The following is a 22191-nucleotide window of genomic DNA, read 5'->3' on the forward strand; positions in this document are numbered from 1 at the left end:
TATATATATATATATATATATATATATATATAAAATACATAATAGATAATATTTTCTTATGACTGTATGCTTATTTTCCACTTCTTTATCATGCAATAAGTAAGCTTATCCATCAAAAGTATCTGCCAGAATAAAAGGAATCTTGTAACAGACAGAAAGCTTTACCAAGTGTTTATATTTTGGGATAAACTTTACCTTTTCAAGACATTGAGGATGCTGATTGGTAGATAGCAAAGTGCAAAAACCAGAAGGACAACCATTAGCATACGTGCTGTTTTCCTTCTTGCACGAATCTGTTTTATTTCAGCTGCCACAGCACTAATCTTTGACTTTGTTGATTGTCCCAGCCCACGGGGCTGTGCTGAGGGCTGCTGAGGCTTCCATTTCTTCTGAACAACAGAAGAAGTTCCTGGGATCTAAGGCAGACAAAATAAGGGGCATTTTGAAAAAAAAAACAACTTTAAAAACTGATTTTTTTCCACAGATATAACAAGAAAAATAGACAGCTTGACATACACAATGTAAGCTCACACAGATAAAAAGGATTTTTAAATTAAATTAATTGACGTTGCTGCAGTAAACTAAATTTCAGACACACTAGAGGGACTGCATAAAAAATTGTGTTTTATTCACAGATATCAACTGATGCCCTCAAATTGTCTGTACTTCCCACATACCTTGCCTTGCTTGTGTCCTCAAACTATTAAAATTACTAACCCTATTGCTGCAATTACATTGCTAAAAAGGTCTACATTAAATATTTTGCTGTATAGCAGAGTAGTTTTCCCCATTTATATGCTGCTAATTTAAGATACCAAACAGTTTTCCAGTACTGGAAAATGAGGATTTAAAGCCTGCATAGCTTTAAGTGCCATAAAACTTCATACATGCAACCTGGATGACAGTGAAGTAACTAAACAAATAATCGCAGCTGAAGTGTGGATATCTCTGCAAAGTTCTTTAAAACTGAGGGAAATCATGGAAAGGTGCCAAGACACAGAAAGAATTGGTTTAGTCAAAGACATGTTGCAATGAGCATATGTAGGACGATGCTATTAAAAAAAGAATTGTTTTTTTGTTTTCTGTACCCTCACATAAAACAAGCCAAGTTAAACAATTTTGCTTTAGTTCTTTTAAATTACTTCCTGCCTGCAGCGAAATGTGAAAGACTGCAGATGTCAAGGACTTTCTCAGAGAACTCTTATTACAATTACATTTATAATATTTTCAATGTCATACAGTGTGAAAACCTTTTGGCTGTAAATACAGTTTTATTGATGTATAGTACAATTGTGTGCAGGGTGACTAATCTTGTGAAATATTTCAAGTTCAAAAGTATCTGGAAAGTTCACATTGTCTATTGTAAGCTTTTTTTAGTTTTTTATAATGGGGCTTATCCAGAAAAACTGACCAGAAAATTATGAATTTTTTTATATTTATTTAAGAAAGATAAAAGTAAACTAAAAAGCATGCACATTCAGAATTGTTCTAGAAAAACTACTATGTTGAGGTTTTGTGGGGTTGGGTGGTTTTTTTTGGTTGTTTTTTGGTTTTGGTCTATTTAGTTATTTGTTGGCAGGGGGAGGGCGTTGTGTGTGAATATCTTCCTTGCATAGACAAGCCCTTAGATCAGCATTTATGTGCACCACCAAACATGATATACAACTATTGGAACATTTTGGCAAAGTTGCCATGCAATGATCAGGAAATCTATGAAGCAAAATTGGAGATAAGTTATAACATTTGGCTTTTTCTTGTGTATCCATGGATTTAAAACAACTCAGCTTCACAATTGCACATCTGTCCTATTGCAAGGGGTTTACCCTACCTGGCTGTGGGGTGTAGCAGAGAAGTGATAGAATGAGAGGAAATGGTCTCAAGTTAAGCCAGGGAAGGTTTAGATTGGATATAAGGAAAAATTTCTTCACTGAAAGGGTTGTCAAGCCTTGGACCAGGCTGCCCAGGCCAGTGGTTGAGTCAACAGTCCTGGAGATACTTAAAAGATAAGTGGATCTGGCACTCAGGGACATGGTTTAGTGGTGGACTTGGCAGTGTTAGGTCTGTGGTTGGATTCCATGAACTTAAGGGCCTTTTTCATGATAAGTGTTTTAATGATTCTATGATTAAGTATGTACAAGTATATATAAGTGTATACATGGGACCATAATGCATATATTTGCTTTTTGGTAATGAATCAGTCATAGAGATAATTTTGAAGCATTTGTGTAATCCTAATGTTTTATGAAAAGCCTATTAGCGGTGAATAAACAAGTACTAAAATTTAGAGTTACTTTCTTATGCACCTTTTCTATATCTCCTCAGATAGTTTTCAAGGGGTTTATAACCGAAGAAAATCTCTCAAATTTAGTATCAGCTTTCAAAGATTGGAAGGGTATATTTCAACTACCAAAAAAAAATTTTAAAAAATGATGGAGTTACTAATTATTAATACAAATGGACTTTAGTGTCAATGCACTTGGACATCAGAAAACTGAAGCATACTTGGAACTTAATATTAGAAATCGTGTATCAACACTCTCATCATAAGTGCATTCAGTTCTGTGTGTTCAGAAGCTGTTTTTTAATCTACTTAAAATCCACACAAGAATATAGATTTCTAAATCATTATTTCCTTGCTAGTCATTAAAATAAATTACTCAAAATTTCTAGTATTTTTAAAATTATTTTTCTTGTCTTTATAAAGGTGAATTGTTAATTCAAAGATCTGCTTGATTTATACAATCAGAAATTTTAAGATCTATTACACAAAGTACAGTAACAATAACTTGTTAATCAATGTTCTATTTTTCATCTGAAAATTTGCATGCACAACACATTGCATTTTAAAAAAGAAATGTAATTAGAAAAAATGTAGGGCATATAAAGCATCTACTGTTAGTTGTGTTTTTTCTATCATGAACATCTGAAAGGCTCATTGTACCTTGCAATAACATCACCACATTTACCTGAATTTCTGGTAAACAGCATGATTTTTATTTTAAACTGTTACCAAAGAATACATTTAGAGCACTGAATTCATTTGTTCTGCATGACTGATTACAGCACACCTGCTGCACTTAGAAAAGTGCCTGATGGCTGCAGCCAAGTCAGAGTTGATAGTAGATGTGCAGTGGTTTTAATTTCACTTAGCACAGCCTCTTGTACATAATGCTATCATCTAGGCCAGGCAGAGACAGCTGTAATTTGGCACCACTGATAGCACTAAGCCTGTAGTAGAAATTCTCTTCCAGCCACTGAAAAATAAAGGATCATCCTAACCTTGTCAGCATGCAAGATGAATAGGGAGAAGAAATATTGTGAAGAATACACAGACCAGCTAAAACAACTGGGGAATGGAGGCAGGGGGAACCCCAAAATAAAGGTTGGTTTCCAGTCATTCAGCTTCTGTTCTGCATCTGAACCAGCAATTTCAACTATGTGTAGGTTAAGAACAACTGCTTTCCATTAACTTAGTTAATTTAGAGCTTCAGAAGGTTGGCAGGTTGTAAGGAAGGTATAGAAGAGAAGGTTGAAAAGGATTATTGTGATAAAGTCATTGGATGATGCAGGACAGATTCAGCAAGGCAGAGCATATTAAAAGTATGTTTAGACTGAACTGAATAACAAGACTAAGCAAGAAATCCTTTGTTCTGGAGAATAGTGTTTTCAAACCGTAAAGGTTAAATTCTATCTCCAAGATATCTTGTTAATTAATCTTATCAACCTAAGAAATTAAAAGCAAAAATAACAATTTAAAGCATGATAAATTTAGCAATTCAAAGCATGACAAGCATGATAAACAGCAATTCTGGTTTAACCTAATCTGATTAAAGTAACAAAAATTGCTGTTATGACTTATGGAAGATAAAAAAAAAGCCTTAAAGTGGATTTGGTATTTTCTGTATATGAGTTACTTGCAAGAGATATATTCTGTCAGCATAAGATTTGATTTTTAATTTTATCATATGTATATCTAGAAATCTAAAGTCTATTTATAATTTCTTTGATGAATCAATTTGAACTGCATGAAAAATGTTTCTCATAGGGCCAGTATTATCCCTTGCCCAGGACAGCCTCAAAATTGGATGGTATCAAACAAGCTGGTGAGAGAAAAGTGATTCATGCCCATATGTTGATGGAAATATGAACCATTGTTAGAAGCACTTGAGAGAGAATGTCTTGCATCATTTCTTCTACAGGATGAGTTTATTGTCCTTTACAGAATTACAGGGCAGCTGGTGGTGGACTACAGCTGGACAAAGCAGAAGACAGAAGAGAGCACCAGACTGGTGCATGACAAATTGCAGTTCACACACACAAAATAATTTTTAAAGTTTCCTGAAAAAAAACTACATCTTTTTTGACACTTAAATTCAAATGTCCTTTGTTTGTCTTGGTGGGTTTTTTAGTTTGTTTTGTTTAGTATTCTTGTTTTCTTTCCTGTATTTTTTATTTGAAGCTTGAAAGAAACAGATGTTCACATTAGAAATGGTGTCAATTATTTGTCATCAAATCACATCAAGTGTTATTGGTAACAGCCAGATTCACATCAGGCAATTCCAGTCTCCCAGTACTGATAGCTGGACCTTCTAGTTTTCATTTCATTCAGACTGGACCTGCCATCAACCCGAGTAAGAAAAATAAAAATAAAACTAACAAAATAAGAAAGCCAGTCTTAAATTTTGACTGCTACAGGAGATTTTAGCAGTATAAATAAGGTCACCTAAGGTATTTTGGTAATCATTTCAGATACAGTGAGAGAGATCTTTCTTCTAACTATAATCAATTTTTCTGTTGCCTTTTGCTTTCCTTCTCTCTAAGAGAAAGCCCTTCACAGACAGAAAACGAGACATCAGTTTACTTTCTGACTCCCTTAATTTTTCAATACATCTCAATGCTTACCCAAGGTGTCTGTACACCAGTATGGATGTCAAAATCAAAGTCTTAAGCGACAACATGGAGTTTATAAAGAAAGAGGTTGTACATGGGAATCTGCACAAAGTTGCAAGAGCAAGTAAACAGAGCCAGTGCTAAATGACTTACCTGGCGACACCACAGCTTTCGGAATATTTGCAAATAGGCCAACACCATAAGACACAGTGGTGCCATGTATGTCACCAGAAAAAAGCATGTGTGATACATTTTGGGGTAAACCTCAGCTGGAAAGAGAATTCAAATAGGAAAGTTGCATTTAAATATACATATATTTCAAAATCACCTTAAGAAAATTATTCATATAGATATGCTTTTTTTTTTTTTTAACATAATAGAAAAATGCACCAAATAATATTATGGTCAATATTTTTTTTTTAATCACTTCTAGATACATTCTATTAGAAACATGCTTTTTACCTCAAGGATCTCCTATATCACATTACTGATTTATTATCATATTATTTCTTTATATTTTACTTTTTGTTAAAACAGTGATGGATTAATTTTGTTATCTAAAAATGAAATGTTATCTAAAAGTGAAAATTTTTGTTATCTAAAAATAGGTAAGTAATCACCCAATCTAACTCGTCCTTGTCATATTGAAAGGTTGTGTAACTGTCTTTATTTTTAATTCTGCAAATGCTACTATATTTATGACTAGTTTACTAATCCCTGAGTAAACTGCACCTATAAACACTGCAACTGCAAACTACAGCACACAGGACACTGATGGGAGGAAAGACAGACATTTCATAAATCACTGTTTGGTGGCAGAATATATGTGATTAAGACTCAGTAATTAATTATTATTATTAAATTAAAAAAATAGAATCAATACATTCAAGTGCTTTAAACCTAGGCTATCTCCAGGATGTTTTTTAACTCAGCTTTAACAATAATGAGTTCGGTACTGTTGTGTTCTAATTTCCCATCTATCTCTTTTCAAAAGACAATTTATGAATGTTATTTGCTTAGAGAAAACATTAAAAGTGCTGTGAGTGTATTGAGTTTTAAGAATGTTGCATCTTAAGCTCCATCAGTGGTTTACACCAGAATGTGCACTGCCTGAAAACTTGTCTTCTTTTGTAACATTAATTGTAGTTTGCCATTACCAACTGTTGTTATTAATTACAACTTAACATCTATGGATGGCCTCAGGAATGGAATGAACATTTTGGAGAGTAACAACACATAGCAGAAGAGAAACTGCACCTCATGAAGAGGTAAATCCAAGAGAAAAATTGCAAGGTAATCCTAATCATTGAGCCTTGGCTAGAATAAAGAAGGAAAGTTTATGTTAATTTCCAGAATTTCCAAATGTTTCAGGATTATAAGATCTGAAAGTGAAATTCTGTATTGATTGTTGTTTAAAGCAAAAAAATTAAAAAAAAAGAAAAGAGTTGCACAAGATCAAACCTTTGGTGCATCAGAATTATTTTCTGCTTGTTAAAGTGACTGTGACTGTGGACCCTATCAAAGAAAAGCATGCCCCAGGAGAATCTCAGAGCTTGTTCAGACAAAGATATACAAAGACTTGCTCCATAACTCTCACAGCAGGGAGGAGAATACCATCATGTAAATTCCAGGCTCCCTTAAATGCAGACTCAAGTAATCTCCCACTTGTCATTGGACCTGAAAGTGCCACCTGGAAGTGCCAGTCAGAAAACCTTCAGTATCAAGGAGATGGAAACCTGCTACAGAAAAATACAGCGAATCTTCTTTCCCAGCAAAGGTAATAGAGATGCTGCCACGGACATTTGATAGTTTTGATGGATCAGGGTTCAGAAAATTCAGATGAGTAGTATTTGACATCTTACTTGCTCTAAGATCCTGTAGCAAACCAGTTTACCAACTCATAACTAGCACCTGCAGTTACTAACTCTTGTCAATATCCCTTGGGGAGCCAGACCATTTGGGGCAGTTTTTTATAAGTGGCATTAATGTGAGATTATATGTTGATTGATAATCCCAAACTTGCTTTTGCATTCCAGAAAATGCAGCCCCACAGCAGTCCTGCTAGCCAGGGAAGTACTGATATGCATGCTTCACAGGTGGGGAGATTAAGAAGAGACTGGAGTAACGTGACTGGCTGGGATCACAGGAGGTCAGAACTGAAAGTACATTCTTTCCCCTCAGGAGGAGGTGCCACCTGCCCCATCAATGCTCTGCCGGCAGCCGGGCCCCTTTCAGGTAGAAGCACGGTACATATTTAAAAGGCCATCTGGAGTTTATGACTTCCAATTTAGCATTCCAAGTAAAGTAAAACATTAAATGAGCCTAGCTATCTACAAAGAACTGAGGACCAGGTTGGAGGAAGATCCTAACACTTGCCTTTGAAGTTTAGCCACCTGGAAAGTGCCAGCTGCTAAACATCAAAGGAAACCTGTCCCTCCTCCACCCAGGGCAAAGCCCTTTGCAGAACTTTTCCCTAAGAAGCATGACTCTGTTTAGCTTCTCAAGCCAAAGAAAAGCTTTAAAGCTGTTTGACAATCACAGCAGCAAGAAGGAGGAGGGCTGGCCAAGGATACTATTCATTTATCAAGTGAGTTCCAGGCTCCTTAAATGCAAACATCAATCAGTCTGTGGTCCTGCTGACTGGGACAGCTGAAACTCTTACAGCCAAGCAGAAGAGGAGAAAAGTGTCCTTGCCTTCCATGGTCACATAATGGACTTCGGGACAGGGGGTGATTGTTCTTAGCTGGAGTAACCATCTCTTTAAGAATAAAATAATGACACTCATGTCTCTGGCTACTATTCTCTTTAAAAGAGAGAATAAAACATAAAGCAAACAGGTGGTCATAGGGGTTGGACTGGGTTCAGATCAGCATTCCTACTCAGCTTCATTCTGATACACTGTAATTACCCCAGATGATAAAGGATCAGTACGTTAGAACAAGCTTTCATCTGTCTACTACAGGGGTTATTAAATACATTTTAAAATTTTCTAAAGCTTCCCTCTCTACATGGTCTTCCATTCCCAGCCTGAAATCAGTAGATTGAAACTGGATTTTTGCCAAAATTTTGCTATATTTGTGTAAATATATATATATATACATATATGTATACATATACATGTGTAATCAAACCGAAATAAACAGACTCAAAACATTTTGATATGTCTAGCAAATGAAATAGTCCATTTAGCCATAGTGCTTAAAAAAATTGGTATTCCTGACAGCTTCTTTAAGAATAAGGAAAAGCAGGACTATCAAGTTTGTTGAACATCAGCAGAGTTCCCAGGTTCCCTAATCATAGGAAGACACCCATGAGGTTTTGGAGTTACCAACATAGAGAAGCAATGTAAATAAAAGTGTACATTTTTAAAATGAAGCTTAATAATTAGGGATGTTAGGAAGTGGGTGCCTATAGCACAAAAAAAATCAGCCACATAATGCACTGCTTCCAAATTAAGTCCCTATGTCAGAGTACTTATGGTTAGCTAATACTAAAATTACATTTTGAAACCTAACATATTGTGCTTGAGTTATCAACTTACAATAACACCCAGCATAATTTTAGTATTAGAAATATTCTGACTTCCTCCTGCATTAAAATATTCCACAAATTTTTCATTAAATTCTGAACCTTTTGATAAACAGGATGTATAAAGCTTCTTGCAGTACTGCAATTTCCAGCTATTTGTTTTCCAGAATTAAGAGAATGTGGTTTTTGTACTATTGTATGAGTAGTCTAAGAGGAAATGGAACACAAAGTCTTTCCTTTGTTTCCATTCAACCATGCAGTTTTGGAAAAGGATTATCTCCATATTCTTTTTATCACTTGCTTGGCTAAAGCACTTTGGCTAACACTCTCTTCTTGAACAGCTCTAAGACAATGTACTTAGCTGACTTGGACACATGGTGAACTCATTTTAATATACATTTCTTTTATTTTGGCACTTTATCATCAAATTCAGCACAGCAATTACAGGCCATTATAGAACTGTGGCCAACTCTGGCTCCTTAAGTGAGCCCGCATAGGTCACATGTTGGATCCTTCTGCACTTCCAAATAAAATATTGTTATTAGACAGTACTCAAGATGAAAAACCCTCAGCCTAGAACTGGCAATGCATTTTACATTCAGGAATGCCAGAAGCAATTATAAAGAAATTGAGCTCTGCTTTAGGCTGAACTATTGCTCCATTTGCAGTCACTGGCAGTCTTTAACATTCACAGTTTAACATCCTCGGAACATATGGTGTACATGATTCTCTGCAAAGATTTTATCAGATGTATTGTAATTTTAGACAGCATTAATTGTATGCAGTTCTAAACAAAGCAACAAACACCCAAATACAACCCCTTTCTCTAAATTGGTTCTCCTGTAGGACTTTCTCAGGGTCTCCTGAGTGTGTGCAACATCTACATCTCCACCTTCTCTTTACAAAGAAAGGTTATTTGTAGCAGCATGAATTTCCCTCTCCTTCAGCATCCTCCTAGTTAGCTCCTTCTTTGACCCTCTATATTTGCATAGTCAAAAAAGGCCAAAAAAATCCAACAAAAATGTAACTATTTTCTTTAAAATTGTTAGCTTTTTATTTCTTCTTCCAGCTTTAAGGCTCACCACTCTTTTCAAACCACTGCCTTGTTACCCTTTTCTTTTGTTCTTCTTTTTGGGGGCCTTTGTGATTTCAAACACTATTTTTCTGTAGAATAAAACCACATATTCTATGCTTTGACCTAACTCAGAGTCCTTAGACACTTTCTAATGGGAAATTAGAAATTAGAATAGGAATGGGAATTATTTTTTAATGACACTCTATAGTCTGAAAGGGATGTGTGTGTATATATATATATATGTATATATATATATATATATATATTATCCTCATTGTAAAATATGGTTAACTCTAGTTTTACTAAGCAATTTTGAGAAATCTGCTTGTAATTTAATGCATATAAAGATTCTTCTTTCAAGTTACTCTGATTAGCTTTTATTAGAACATGGAGATTTTTTTAAGGATATCCAAAATGCACCAGCAGAATAACTAGCAATGATAGTGCATTGCCATTAGAAGGATTATTCATTAAAAAGGCAGCAAGATAAAAATAGGATTATTATCTTTCCCTGGAGTGAAAAGCTTCCCATTTCAGGAAACTTGTTAATATAAAATTATTATTTTCACATGCAATATAAATAACAATTTAAAGAAAAATTGGAGTGTTTGCACACCCTTTCTGAAGTCAGACACAAAGAAATTTATTCTATACACAAGTATCTGCCTTTATTACAATCCCTTTTATCTCTCTAACCATCCAAGTGAAGACTCACATCATAACCTGAAGACCAGTAGATTTAAATTTAGACAAATACACTCCATAGGAGTAGAGTCTTGCAAGCTCACAGGAGTTTGGGTTGGTTGTTTCTTGTTGGTTGTGTCTCGTTCCTTCTTTGTATAGTGGGTGCTTCACCTCAGGCTGAAATTACTTCAGCACAACTGAACAAGAGGCACTCTTTAAAATATTTCTAAGCCTACCACAGACTCTGTAGTTCAAAAGCAACACTTTCCTATTGGGAATTAAAAAGTGGCCAATACAGAGCTGGAAATTCTGAGATTACATTCCCTGATGAAATGCTCTCTTGACTTCCTAATTAATTAACCACATCATTTCCTAGGCTGAGATGAAAAGAATCTTTGCTGCAGAGTTAACCCTGAAGTGATGAAGGCATGAATAATTGGTTCTGCACCAAAATGAGTGGACAAAAATAGTACTTGAAATGAACGTTGTGAAAGAAGATAGTATCTATGCAGAAGGGGATACAAAATTTTTCACAGATGAAGAAAGAACACTAGAAGTAAAGAGCAGATGTGTCCTCTCCAATGAAACACTAAGTACAATACAGCTTAACAGAGTAGAGGCTTCCTCTCTGCTACAAACTTAGAGCACACCTTAGTCAGCAATGAGCACCAGTGAGCTAGTGGCCACCTCTACTCCCTTGCCTTGTCCCAGAGGACTAACTGAAGGAGATAGAGAGCAGGGAATGCAATTCCCAGTGTCTTCTCATTAATCCTCTGGTGGCTCTGTGAAAGCCATTAGCAGGGAAGGAACTTCCAGAACAGCACATGGAAGAGCCCTCAGCAGTTCAGGCTGTTTAAGATAATTTATCATGATAATTAAGTACAGGTGATCCAGTTGTATTTTATCATAATTGTTCACAGGACTGGAATCTTCTTCTACAGAGACAGATCTGGGAGAATATCTTATTCTGTCAAGCCAGACCGAAGGCTTTTAAACACAGGCACCTTTTAGTTACATGTTTTGGCAAACTTGGCTTTATTTTCCCGTGTGTGAATAATGGTATTACTGATGGCCATTATATCCAGTGTCAGAGTCACAGCATGTAACTCATGCACTCTGTTAGCATTGGAGGTCTGCCAAGGCCCACCAGAGTCGAGCCCTAACCATTTGGGTGGGTGGCTCACACCACTTGCTGTGAACCAAGACAAAATAGAAGAAGTTACTCCCTGGCAATCCTTATAGCTTCATTCACACACAGAACATGTTAGATTCAAAGTTAATCTGGAAGGGCAGGATTACACTTATTGTATAGACTAATTTGTAACTGATTTCTTCCCCAAAGTTATTTGAATGATTTTGTCCACGACAAATTTCAAATTTTAGTTTAACTCACTACCCTATATTGATGACACCACTGTAAATTCTGCAATGACATTTATCTTTAATTTTCACTGAACTCCCAGGAGATACCTATAAGCACTAGTCAAATGCCAGCAATTAGCAAAATACCTGGTAAACAGAAAAATCTGTTCTTGCATAGTTACTTCGTAAAGCTAAATACTGAAGTCTTTGTATACCTGCAGTGTCCATCAGTCACAGAATTATATAAGCATAAGCATTGAAGGGTGGGAACATTTCTGAACTCTGGGAAGCATTAACATCGTCATGACACTTGTCAGCCTCATTCATTTAAACTTCATTTAAAATGTACTTTAAGCCTCAACAACACAAAAGAAATTCACAGAAATTTCACAGAATTTGAAAAATGATAGTTCCAGGAAAGCTTATATAATCAAGAACATTTTGTGTTATGTTTATACAACTTGACTTCATATTAACATCTGATATTTTGATTATTTTATAGCAGTACAAACTCAGCTCGTATGGTCAATGACAGACTCACCTCCCCAGTGCTCATCACACACTGTGAACAAGGTGGTTTTATTGGCTAATCCTGGGAACACACTGCTGCACTCCATAACAATAGCCTGAGGAATCATTATGATGCAGGACACAATCCAGATAATTATAATGCTGTTCCTTGCTCGCTTGGCTGTGCTTTTAAACATCAAAGGGTGACAAATTGCATACCATCGATCCAAAGCAATGCAGCTGAGTGTTAGGACAGACACAGAGACAGAAACTGTCTAAAGAAAAAGGAATATTCTGTAAATACAAATGTAGGGCTTTTTCCCAGAGTTTCAAAAATAATTTATCGCATTTTTCCCCCAGAGTTTTAAAAATTATTTGTATTTTCAACATAGTTAGTTCTTTATCTGCAATTGTTAAATAGACTCCCAGAAAAAAGACTCCTTTTAAAATAATTTCTTACAGAATTACAACAGATATCCTCATCTGCTGAACTCCGACTAGAATCCACAGGACAATTCACACATTAAGATGCTAACTAAACTGAATAAGTGTTGCAAAATCAAATTGTGAAAAAGAAAATTTAATCAATTGGAAATTTATAAAACTTAATCTGAAAAAAAAAAAAGCTTTTAAAACATTAGACTGTGAATTTAATCTATTTTTCTTTATAGAAAAATTAGTTGGTTTCTATGTTATATTAGCATGCTAGAGCCATTATTTTGCTTTTTACTTTACAAGAACAGTGAAACTCAGGATCTCATGAAAAAGTCCTTGACAACAATCACCTTAAGGCAGATTAAGACATTTTACCTTTTATTCACTAAAGGAAATAACCTATCACTTCAGTTTTATTCTTTCAATTTGTGTGCTAGTTGATCACTTACTCTTCAGATTTTCTTTCAGATTTTCTTTCACTAGAAAGGAGGTTTTGAAAAACAAAGTTGTGATTTTGATTGTATCAAGTAGAGCTCATAGCTGCTGGAGAACATTGCCTTTGACAATGTGGCTCTTTGGCCATAGATGTGTCTTCTGCAAATATAAACTGTGCTGCAGGCACAGAGCTGGTGATCTGCATACACTCTGAGTACTGCTTAATTCTTCTGAATTTTAATGACTACAAAGCCAAGCACTTGTCATTCTAGTTTGCCCAGTCAGTTCATCCATACACCTACTCTTAGGGAAGGCATTTGTCAATCATTTTGATGCAAGTATTTTCAAAACTAGTTAAGTAAATGAGTAGAAGCAATTATTGCTTAAGGCAGACAATCTGATCAACTCCCAATGAACCTGGATACTTTGACACAAAACCAGTAAACACAAAAAAAGCCCATACTGCCTTCAGAAGTTGGATTCTCTGTCCTGGACACTTGTGTAGCTGTTCAGAACCACACAGAGAAAATATTAATAACTTTATTTCTATTTACAGATATTTTTATTGCTTTACATCCTTTCTGAATCATTTAAAAAAAAATCAAAAAAATTAAAGAGCATCAGAAAAATGTCCCCAAAAATGTATTGCCAAAGTCTGACAATCAGATGGATCAAAACCATTCTTTATTATGCATAATCACATTCCACAGTCTTTTAGGCCTCAGCATGTACTCTGAGATACCTACTCAGTATCAGGTATAGACATTCATTAGATTAGAAGTATTAGGGAGATGCTATTGTCATTTCTGGTTTTCATAACATGGGTAACGTGTACACAAACAGAAAAATAATACCTGTAAGTAGGGAATCACTTTACAGAGGGTCTGCCCAAAGAACCACGTTTCTGTGATGTCCACAACTAAAGTTGCTGGAAGACAAGTAATTGTGACCAGAATGTCAGCCAGAGAAAGATTCACTATGAAATAGTTGGTAACGGTCCGCATGTGATGATTCTTCCACACTGCAAGGCAAACTGAATTTGGAAAGACAAGTTAGTGAGATGGAAGTGACTTAGGGAATGCTTTAAGAAGAAAACATTTGACTTCATGGAATTAAGGAAATGTTTGTGTCCTTTGTTTAACACAGAATATCTGAATATGCAGTTCAGTGCAAGAACCATGTGTTTTCTTTTAGAGTGGAAACAAGAGAGTACTTGTAGAGAGATCCTTGATACACAAACAGACTTTCCACAGACTGCAATGTGGGAAATAATCCAATATATAAAGCATCTTATTTCTCTCTTAATCTTCACTAACTATCCATACAACTTTCTTCATTTCTCTTTCAAGCCATTGGCTCTATTCTACAGCAATATACATCTATACCTGTAAAAGTTTTTCTCTTTTCTTATGATAGCATGATGCTTCAATCAAATTGCTACAACACAGAATCTTTTACACTGTAAAAATATAATTTTATAAAATATTTTTCTGGATTTAACATATCTATTGCATCTGCAGAGAATCTGTAACAATTTTCTGGGTAACTGTGATTTTAATTTAATAAAAGAAATTTTTGCTGTATTAAATGTTACATTTTTGATGGTGATCAAAAGCAGCATGTAGCAGGCATCTTATAAGATGTGCCTTTAAAGCCTGTTTTGTATATTTTATGTTGCTCTTTTTCAAACTGAGACTTTTAGAAATGAGGCAAATCGATCTTTAAAATCATTACATTGAATTCATAAGCTGCTAAATTTAAAATGCCATAATTAAGTCTGACAAAGTAGCAGAAAAGTAATTTTTAAAATAATTTTGGAAGTCAAACCCTGAGTGACTGGAGCAATCAAAAGATTTTTAATTATTTAGATTTTTAAATTCGTTCACCCAAAGATCTTTAAAAACTGATGCGCAAAATTTTCCAGAAACACCACAATACTTCTTGTAAGACAAGGATACAATTCACTGTACATCAAAGGGTCTTCCCTGCAAACAATTATTCATCCATCACGCACATCTAGATGAAGATTCAAAGTCTCCTAATCTGCCAGGATATAGCACAATGCTTAATTTAGATATATTAAACAGATCAGAGAATGTTAAAAAATTGAGCTTAAAAGGTCCTCAAGAGGTTGCCCAAACCTAAAATGGAATCTGCCAGAGTTAAGCTGCTCTCTTATAGCCATTAAATGAGCTAAAACAGCTGGAAAAAAGTACACAGTCTTTAAGGCACATAAGCTCTTGAGATCAGATGCTTCTTTAGATCCTAAGAAGGATGATGTGCCTGAAAGCTTCTGTCTGTCTTCCAGCTGTATCAGTTGATCTAATAAAATATATTACTTCATTCCACAAATCTTATGTCCTTAGAGCAACAGTACTACAGCGAGACTACAACTTAGCAACTGTTGGTAAATTTAAATTTGAAAATCTGTTATATTTGAAGACATCACACGTCTCTTAAATGTTTTACATTGTTTAATTATTTTCCCACCAACAAAAAAAATAAAAAAATATTCTTATGTCTAATCTACTTTTATTTTGCTGCTATTTATATAACTTTTTTTTCTATCTGCACGTAGGCAGGAATGAGGAAGAGTTATTTTCCTGCAGCAATGCTTCACATATGTAAGGATTTTTGTTACATATTTCCTCAGGACTTCAGAGCTCTTTATCTTCTACTCTGTCATTTCTAGAACTTCTGCAACCATCCTTGTTGCTGCTCTCTGGACACTTTCAGACTGAGACAAACCTTTCTGGTCAGAGTGCAGTGACCAAAACTGGCAGAATACTCTTTCAAGATCTTTCAGTGCAGTGGCAGAAGCTGAGATTGGCTCTTCATGAGGGTTATGTTTAGACACTTAGACTAGGACACAGAGAAAGGGGGAGGCTAGGTGGCCTTCGGTTTCTCTAAGACGAGGTGATTTTATTAACTATCTTCTTAAGATACAGGCTTCCAAGGTTCATCTAAAACCTCTGTTGTAATGCAACATATGTTTTCCATATATTTTAATGTGTTGCAGAGATAGCTCTGTATTCTGTATCTCATATAAATTTAATTTTTGCTATATACGTATCATGCTCTCACAAATGCAAATGAAAACCCCTCTACAAAGATCTTCAATATTCGTGCACTGGTTTTGAAGAGAATGCAGTATACATTTATTCTATTGTTTTCTCCCTGAATACAGAATTTCCAGTTTTCTTAGTTTTGGCCTCAGATATCTAAAAGGCAAGGCTTATAAATTAAAGGCTTAAAGGAAGCATCACATTGATTTTATTTTCTTTCTAATTGGAAGATTTAAGGTACCTACCAAAGTAATTATTTCTATAGCATTGGATGATTATTACAACATAAATAATCAGAGCTTTATCACTGTCACTTGTGCATGGGGTTACCACAGTTACAGTCTGACAGTGCAGAGGCAGCACCTAACAGAAAAATAATACATTGCTGCCCCTCTGGAATGTTGTTTGCAGTTGGAAATGCAATGCTGGGGAAAAAAATAATTTCACTTTTGACAATTTTAATACCTAACTCTAAAAATCTGAAGATTTGGACATTTACTTATGGCTGGTTCTTTGGCTTAAATGCATTTCATATTGAAAGTATGGTCCTGTCTTTTACTTGGTCAAAAGTTGATATTAAGTGGCAATTTTTTTCTGTACTTCTTATTCCTTTTATAAACAGGCAAAAATTAAATAAAAGGTTGTTTAAAAGTTCAGAGTTTGGCTACTTTTTTCTCATATTATGGTTTCAACAGTCCTGTGTTCTACCCAATTCAGTACATAATTTACGGCCATGGATGTCAGTGCCTCAAGGCACAAGGTTTAAGCAGATATGTTTGGTCTTTGACCAGGCCTATTCCCACTCCTTTGCTGGTCCATGTGAAAAAGACCTGAACATAAACATTATTTCTGATAAAACAAATCCATTAAATTGACAAATAGGAGGTCAATCTCACTGGCAGCCAGCTGTATCAGAAATCAACTCAACGCATTCTGCATGTTGAGTTCAAAGCTATCTATCAGTATGAGCAAATGAAACCTTGTGATACCCCAGAGATATAAGAATTACTACCATTTTCATCTGACACAAAGAAAGTGAAGTGCAGAGCAGAAGTTGTTAAAGGGCGTACAAGTAAATCAGACACAGAATGAGAAACTTGGACTCCTAATTCCCTGCCGTGTAGTAAACCTTCCAGATCACACTGGCTTAACACAGACGGAATTTAGATGAACTTCAGAATTCCCTCTTCCTCAGAGTAAAATAAAAGACTATCTTGCTACTCAGGGTGTAGAAGTGTTGAGGAAAGCCAAGGTACAGAAACTACCCCTGAATTCCACTGAATTCCAACCCATGGGGGTAGGCACCCAGAAAGTGAAAAAGCCCAATAGTTTGCAAGCATAGAAATGCTAGATAATTTATTGCTTTTTATTTCTCTGCTTATGCTTGTGTATTTCCCCTTTTGACCTCTTCTCTTCTTCTCAGCATAAAACATTTCCCATTCTTTTTACAGCACATACCACAAGAGCACCTTAACCAGATTTAAGTGTACATAAATATTTACATACTACCATAATAATTAAGTATCTCAGAAATTCATACCACGAATGTATTAAAAAAAAAAAAAAAAAAGTGAAAAGAAGTCTGAAGAGGAAGCATTTTAAAACCAAGTCAGCTTTCTCTGCCCTCACTGCCCTCTGCTGTCTGCAGTACTGTTTTCAGCCTGCCACAAGCATTGGTAATGTTTTCTTTCAATGCAAGGCTAAAAGCTGTGAGGATTTAATACAAGTTATTTGAATAGGGCAGAATGATTAAAAGCCATAAATAAGTCCTAAATGACAAAGTTAGTTCAATACATTTCTTCCAGCCTCACTCTTTTTGAGTTTACTACAGTCCAAGGTTACTCAGTAGTCTTGGACAACAGCTTCATTGATAGTGTTCTAGCAGCTCATCAAGAAAGGTTTTCTAGCCTGTGCTCAAAACTTGCTATTTTAAGGTGTGAAAAATAATTTGACTATGCCACTGAATATTGTGCAGCTAGTTAAGTGTCAGATCAAAAGAATTTAAATACTCTCCACTTGCACTCCTTTAATTATACATTTTCATCTCAAGCAGTCTTACAGAGAGGCACTCAGCTCACAAAGAAACACTCAAGTAACATGCTAGGGGAAAAAAATTCCATGGAGTGGAAATGCCATCTGCCTACCCAAAAAGAAATAGCAGAGAGCTGTGAATTTCCACTTATCCTGAAGATGAGAAGAAAGGATAAGAAAGGTAGTAAAGATTCTCAATAGGGAGCGTATTTTACCAAAAAGTACTTCAAAATCATAAAATAGGAGATGAGACCAGCAGTAACCTTCCTAAAAAGCTTGGGAGATACCACAGTATTAACAGGATACCTGTTTAGCTAGAGCACAGAAGAGAGGCCCAAACTAAGCTCTTTATACCTCCATTAAAAATATCTGTGAAATAGTAAAAATAATTGAATAAACCTCAATTTAACATTATGCGCAAAGCTTTTATGCAGCCTTTGATGTTGCTAGCTATAAATGGGATTGAGAAAGAAAGTGGGGAAAGTGGTGTTAACACAGCCACTGAAGAAAAGAGGATTACAATAATGGAAAAAAAAAAAGGGGTGAGAAATTTAAAAAAACAGTTCTGAAACATGCTTCTGCTGTGCATGATTTTCCCTACTGAGAGTGCTCTAATGGAACCTAATTACCTGTCCAATGTATTTTCCATATTTTTGCTTTTATTTTACAAAACCAATCAGAATTATAGCTATTCCTGCAAGTGCAAACAGGCAGGCCAGGTTTCACAAGGAGCAGCTGTTTTTCCAATGGCTGTTAGACTGTCCCAGATCCTTCATCTCACTGGGGACACTTCCCTTTTCTTTCTCCAGACTTCAGCAGAGCTTTAAGCGAAGCGCTTGCTGTTCCCACCTCTTCCACACAGTGTCAGCGAAGGCTCGGAAACCAGCTGGAGCCGCCAGGCTCAAAGTGTTCGAAAAAACATTTGTGGATACTCTCCATAAGCCAGGACAGTTCTGTGATAACGAAGCTGGTTTCTGGACCCATCCTCCAAACACTGACTATCTTCCTTTTCCCAGAAAATTCTCACAGGAAAATCCCAACAAGGACAAAAACATAAAAGGTTAAAATCAAAGTTAAAATTTAAGATGGATTGCTTTTAGAAATCCATCAAGAAAGCTTCACCTCATATTCCTGAAGAAAAAAAACCCCACCTTCTCTAATATGACAATATAGGGAGATTGGTATTATTCACGTACAAATTTAGTCCCTGTGGTTTAGTGTCCTGAGGCATTTTAATTAGAGGCTGTAATGGTGTTTAATCAATTAGCACAGCTCATTGTATCTCAAGCTGAATATGAAAACAATACAAAGGGACCATCTGGTATAAAGTGCAGCTGCTTGCCTCCTGGAAGATTTATGCTGTCTTGAGCATATTAAACATTGAGTTGCAGTCCTTCCACTGGCAGAATCCTGGGTCAGCTGTCAATTTGTTTTCTACATGTCAATCGTAAATCATTTCCCTTACACTCCAGGAGTCTTGTCAACCACTTATTCAACGGGTCACCTTTCAGTGCAACTTCCTGGCCAAAATAGAAATGTAATTTCCATACCCAGAAATACCTGACATTTTCATATATAAAGGAATGACTTTATCTCTTATCTAATTTTTGATGCATAATAAATCCCAGATGGAAGTAAACAAAGAACTATTTTTCATACTAAACCACAATGATTTTATTTTGCTTTGGTAATTCAGTCTCACAACTGTTTGACTGAAATATCATAATATAGTCATATACATAGTTCCAAGTTATTTGGAACTGATGCTGTGATTATAAGACCTGGTAATCAGCATCTCCAAATGCATTAGGCAGAAAGCTTCTAAAAAAACTTTACTCTTTCACAGTATTTTACAACCAGTGACAAGAAATGTGATAAACAGTTTTGAAGTATATGTTATTTATGCTCTATCTCCTAACCCACCCACCCCCAATTGTTTTCTCTTCACAATTAATTGGTTCTCCATATAGAATTCTTCCTCTTATTCTCTTTTGGTGATATTAGCTGCTGCAAATCAAGATCTGAGTGGTGGGGTGTCAAGCAACACAATCATGGAAGGCTGAAGGAAAGGCTGAGCAGATATGCTGCCAAGGGGAATTCTGGAGAGCTAGAGCCCATGTGAAATCACTGAATGTATACTGCTGGAAGGAAACCAGCCATGAGAACAGAAGATCTAAAAAAAAGCATTATCTTCTGTGATGAATAGGGAGACATCTAATTCTTAGGCTGTCCATCTCTTACCCACTATTAAGCTCTAAACTCACATTATTTCATTTCTACATAACTTTATCTGAAAGAAAGGAGACCAACATGAGAACAGGCTTACACTGAGAAGTATCAGAAAGAATGACACAAAGAAAATAAGCTGTTTAATACAATGCTTATTATGAAGGAAATACTGAAAAAAAATTTCCTGTATCTGGTAGCAGTGCCTGGCAGATAAGAACTGTCCTTGAATATGTGATGCAATAGCTGAAAAGATGGCAAATACTCTGAGCAGAGGAATTACACGGCCTACCAGTGAGGCAATAGCTCCTCATCAGCAGTAAACACTAAATGTGTTCCAACATGTTTGAAGAAATTCTTACAAACACAACAAAAAGAGCACGTGGCTAGGTCATGCTGCCTATGTATCACATATAAACAAGAGTGTATGTGTAGGTTCCATCACACAGGAAAAAAAAACAAAACTGTAAAAAATGTAGTTGAGTAACACAGAACACATGAAATCCCAAAGTATTTTGTTGAATATCAGCTTCACTGGAATATACAATGTAACTAATCACCCAAAAAAGACAGTGAGGAGCTACAGAAACTGAAACAGCTAACAACAGTTAATTTGGTTTAGCAATATGTTTTCTTAGGTTTTACACCTACAACATGTTTTGTTGTACCAAAGGTTTTAAACAGACTAAAGAGTTGTGAGTTACTCATGTGCTCCAGCACACTTCTGCATCTTAAGGACTGGCTTATCAAGGCATTAGAGAAGAAAACAAGAACTGTTTTCTGTGTACTGGAGCTTATATCTGTGGATCACAATTGGGAGTAATAGCACAACCATCTAAATGGCACTGGATTCACTTTCTAACTGAACCACATTACACAGTTTTAGGCGATCAACAATCTAATGGAAATGGGAGTTACTAGCAGGAGATCAGCTATGCTATAAAAACAGACTGCCCATAATGCCTGGTTTGGTCAGCTCTGGAGGAACTGTGATGGTGCCATCACAGTTTTCCTAATCTAACATATCGATTATGACAGGTTGGTTTAAAATATCCACCCCCTGCCTCCCAAACCATTACCAGTACTAACTGGCAAACCCAGTCATCTCTGCAGAGCTGGCTATACTGATTGACTAGGTGTTTCAAAATAATAATTGATATTATTACAAATAAAGCCTACAAAATCTTTATCCACACTTTGTATTACAGGTGGAAGAGTCAGAAATTTAGATGTCATACTGTATGTGACATTATGATAAAAAGATTTCACACTCTGCTGATTCAATTAAAAGCTGACATTAAAATGAAGGTGTGTTTCACAGCTGAAATGCTGTGCAACTTTGAAAAAGTATGCTTCAAAAAGCATCCATCGTCACTGCAACATGAGTTGCACTAGGAAAAACCTTTCCATGTCCACGTCTGTTTCTAATGGAGATGTAAGACTTAGTGCCTTTTCTGCAGGATATACAAAGAAAATACAATTCATTATGCTAGTGACACGTTCCAGCAAATACCTTGAATGTTATACAACTTGTAAATCTCTATGATGGATCCTCATTGTTAATATAATATTCTACAAATTGGCTAAAATCCTTGCAGTCCTACTGAGCAAAGAACCAGGAGACAGAGCACAGTTCTGTCAGAGCTGAGTGCACCCGCAGACAACCTCTGCCCCTTGCCCAGGAGCTAGCTGGAGGCCAGCTCTGGTATGGAAAAGCATATAAGTTGGGACCAGGCTTCTGGGAACAGAGCTTTTGGAGTTTTGAAGTACTCTTTTGGGAGCCAGCCTTCTGCCCCAGAGCTGCATTTTAGCTCAGGCACTCACACTAAGCTCAGGCAAAGACCAGGTTGCAAGTATACTTTTGCCTTGCTGAATTTGATTGTAAAACTCATCCACTGACTTGATTTTCTGGCTTAACCTCAGACCTGTTTCATCACTATAGATTTGTCT

General features: G+C 35.9%; 1 protein-coding gene across 3 annotated transcripts in view; it reads right to left on the bottom strand.

Moving 5' to 3' along the window:
- The window catches only part of HCRTR2 (hypocretin receptor 2), a 35875-nt gene that overhangs the window by 7975 nt on the left and 5709 nt on the right, over positions 1 to 22191 (bottom strand). For all 3 annotated transcript variants that reach the window (XR_004496496.1, XM_033513009.1, XM_033513010.1), the window contains exons 2-5: positions 13774 to 13952; positions 12081 to 12324; positions 5044 to 5159; positions 196 to 416 (exon numbers count right to left, since the gene is read on the bottom strand). Coding sequence is in view for 2 of the 3 variants with exons in the window: in XM_033513009.1 (XP_033368900.1) it covers positions 196 to 416; positions 5044 to 5159; positions 12081 to 12324; positions 13774 to 13952 (760 nt within the window). In the remaining variant the exon portion in view is untranslated. The remainder of the gene's footprint in view (positions 1 to 195; positions 417 to 5043; positions 5160 to 12080; positions 12325 to 13773; positions 13953 to 22191) is intronic.

The sequence above is a fragment of the Parus major genome, chromosome 3 (assembly GCF_001522545.3).
Source record: "Parus major isolate Abel chromosome 3, Parus_major1.1, whole genome shotgun sequence".
NCBI classification, from domain to species: Eukaryota; Metazoa; Chordata; class Aves; order Passeriformes; family Paridae; genus Parus; species Parus major.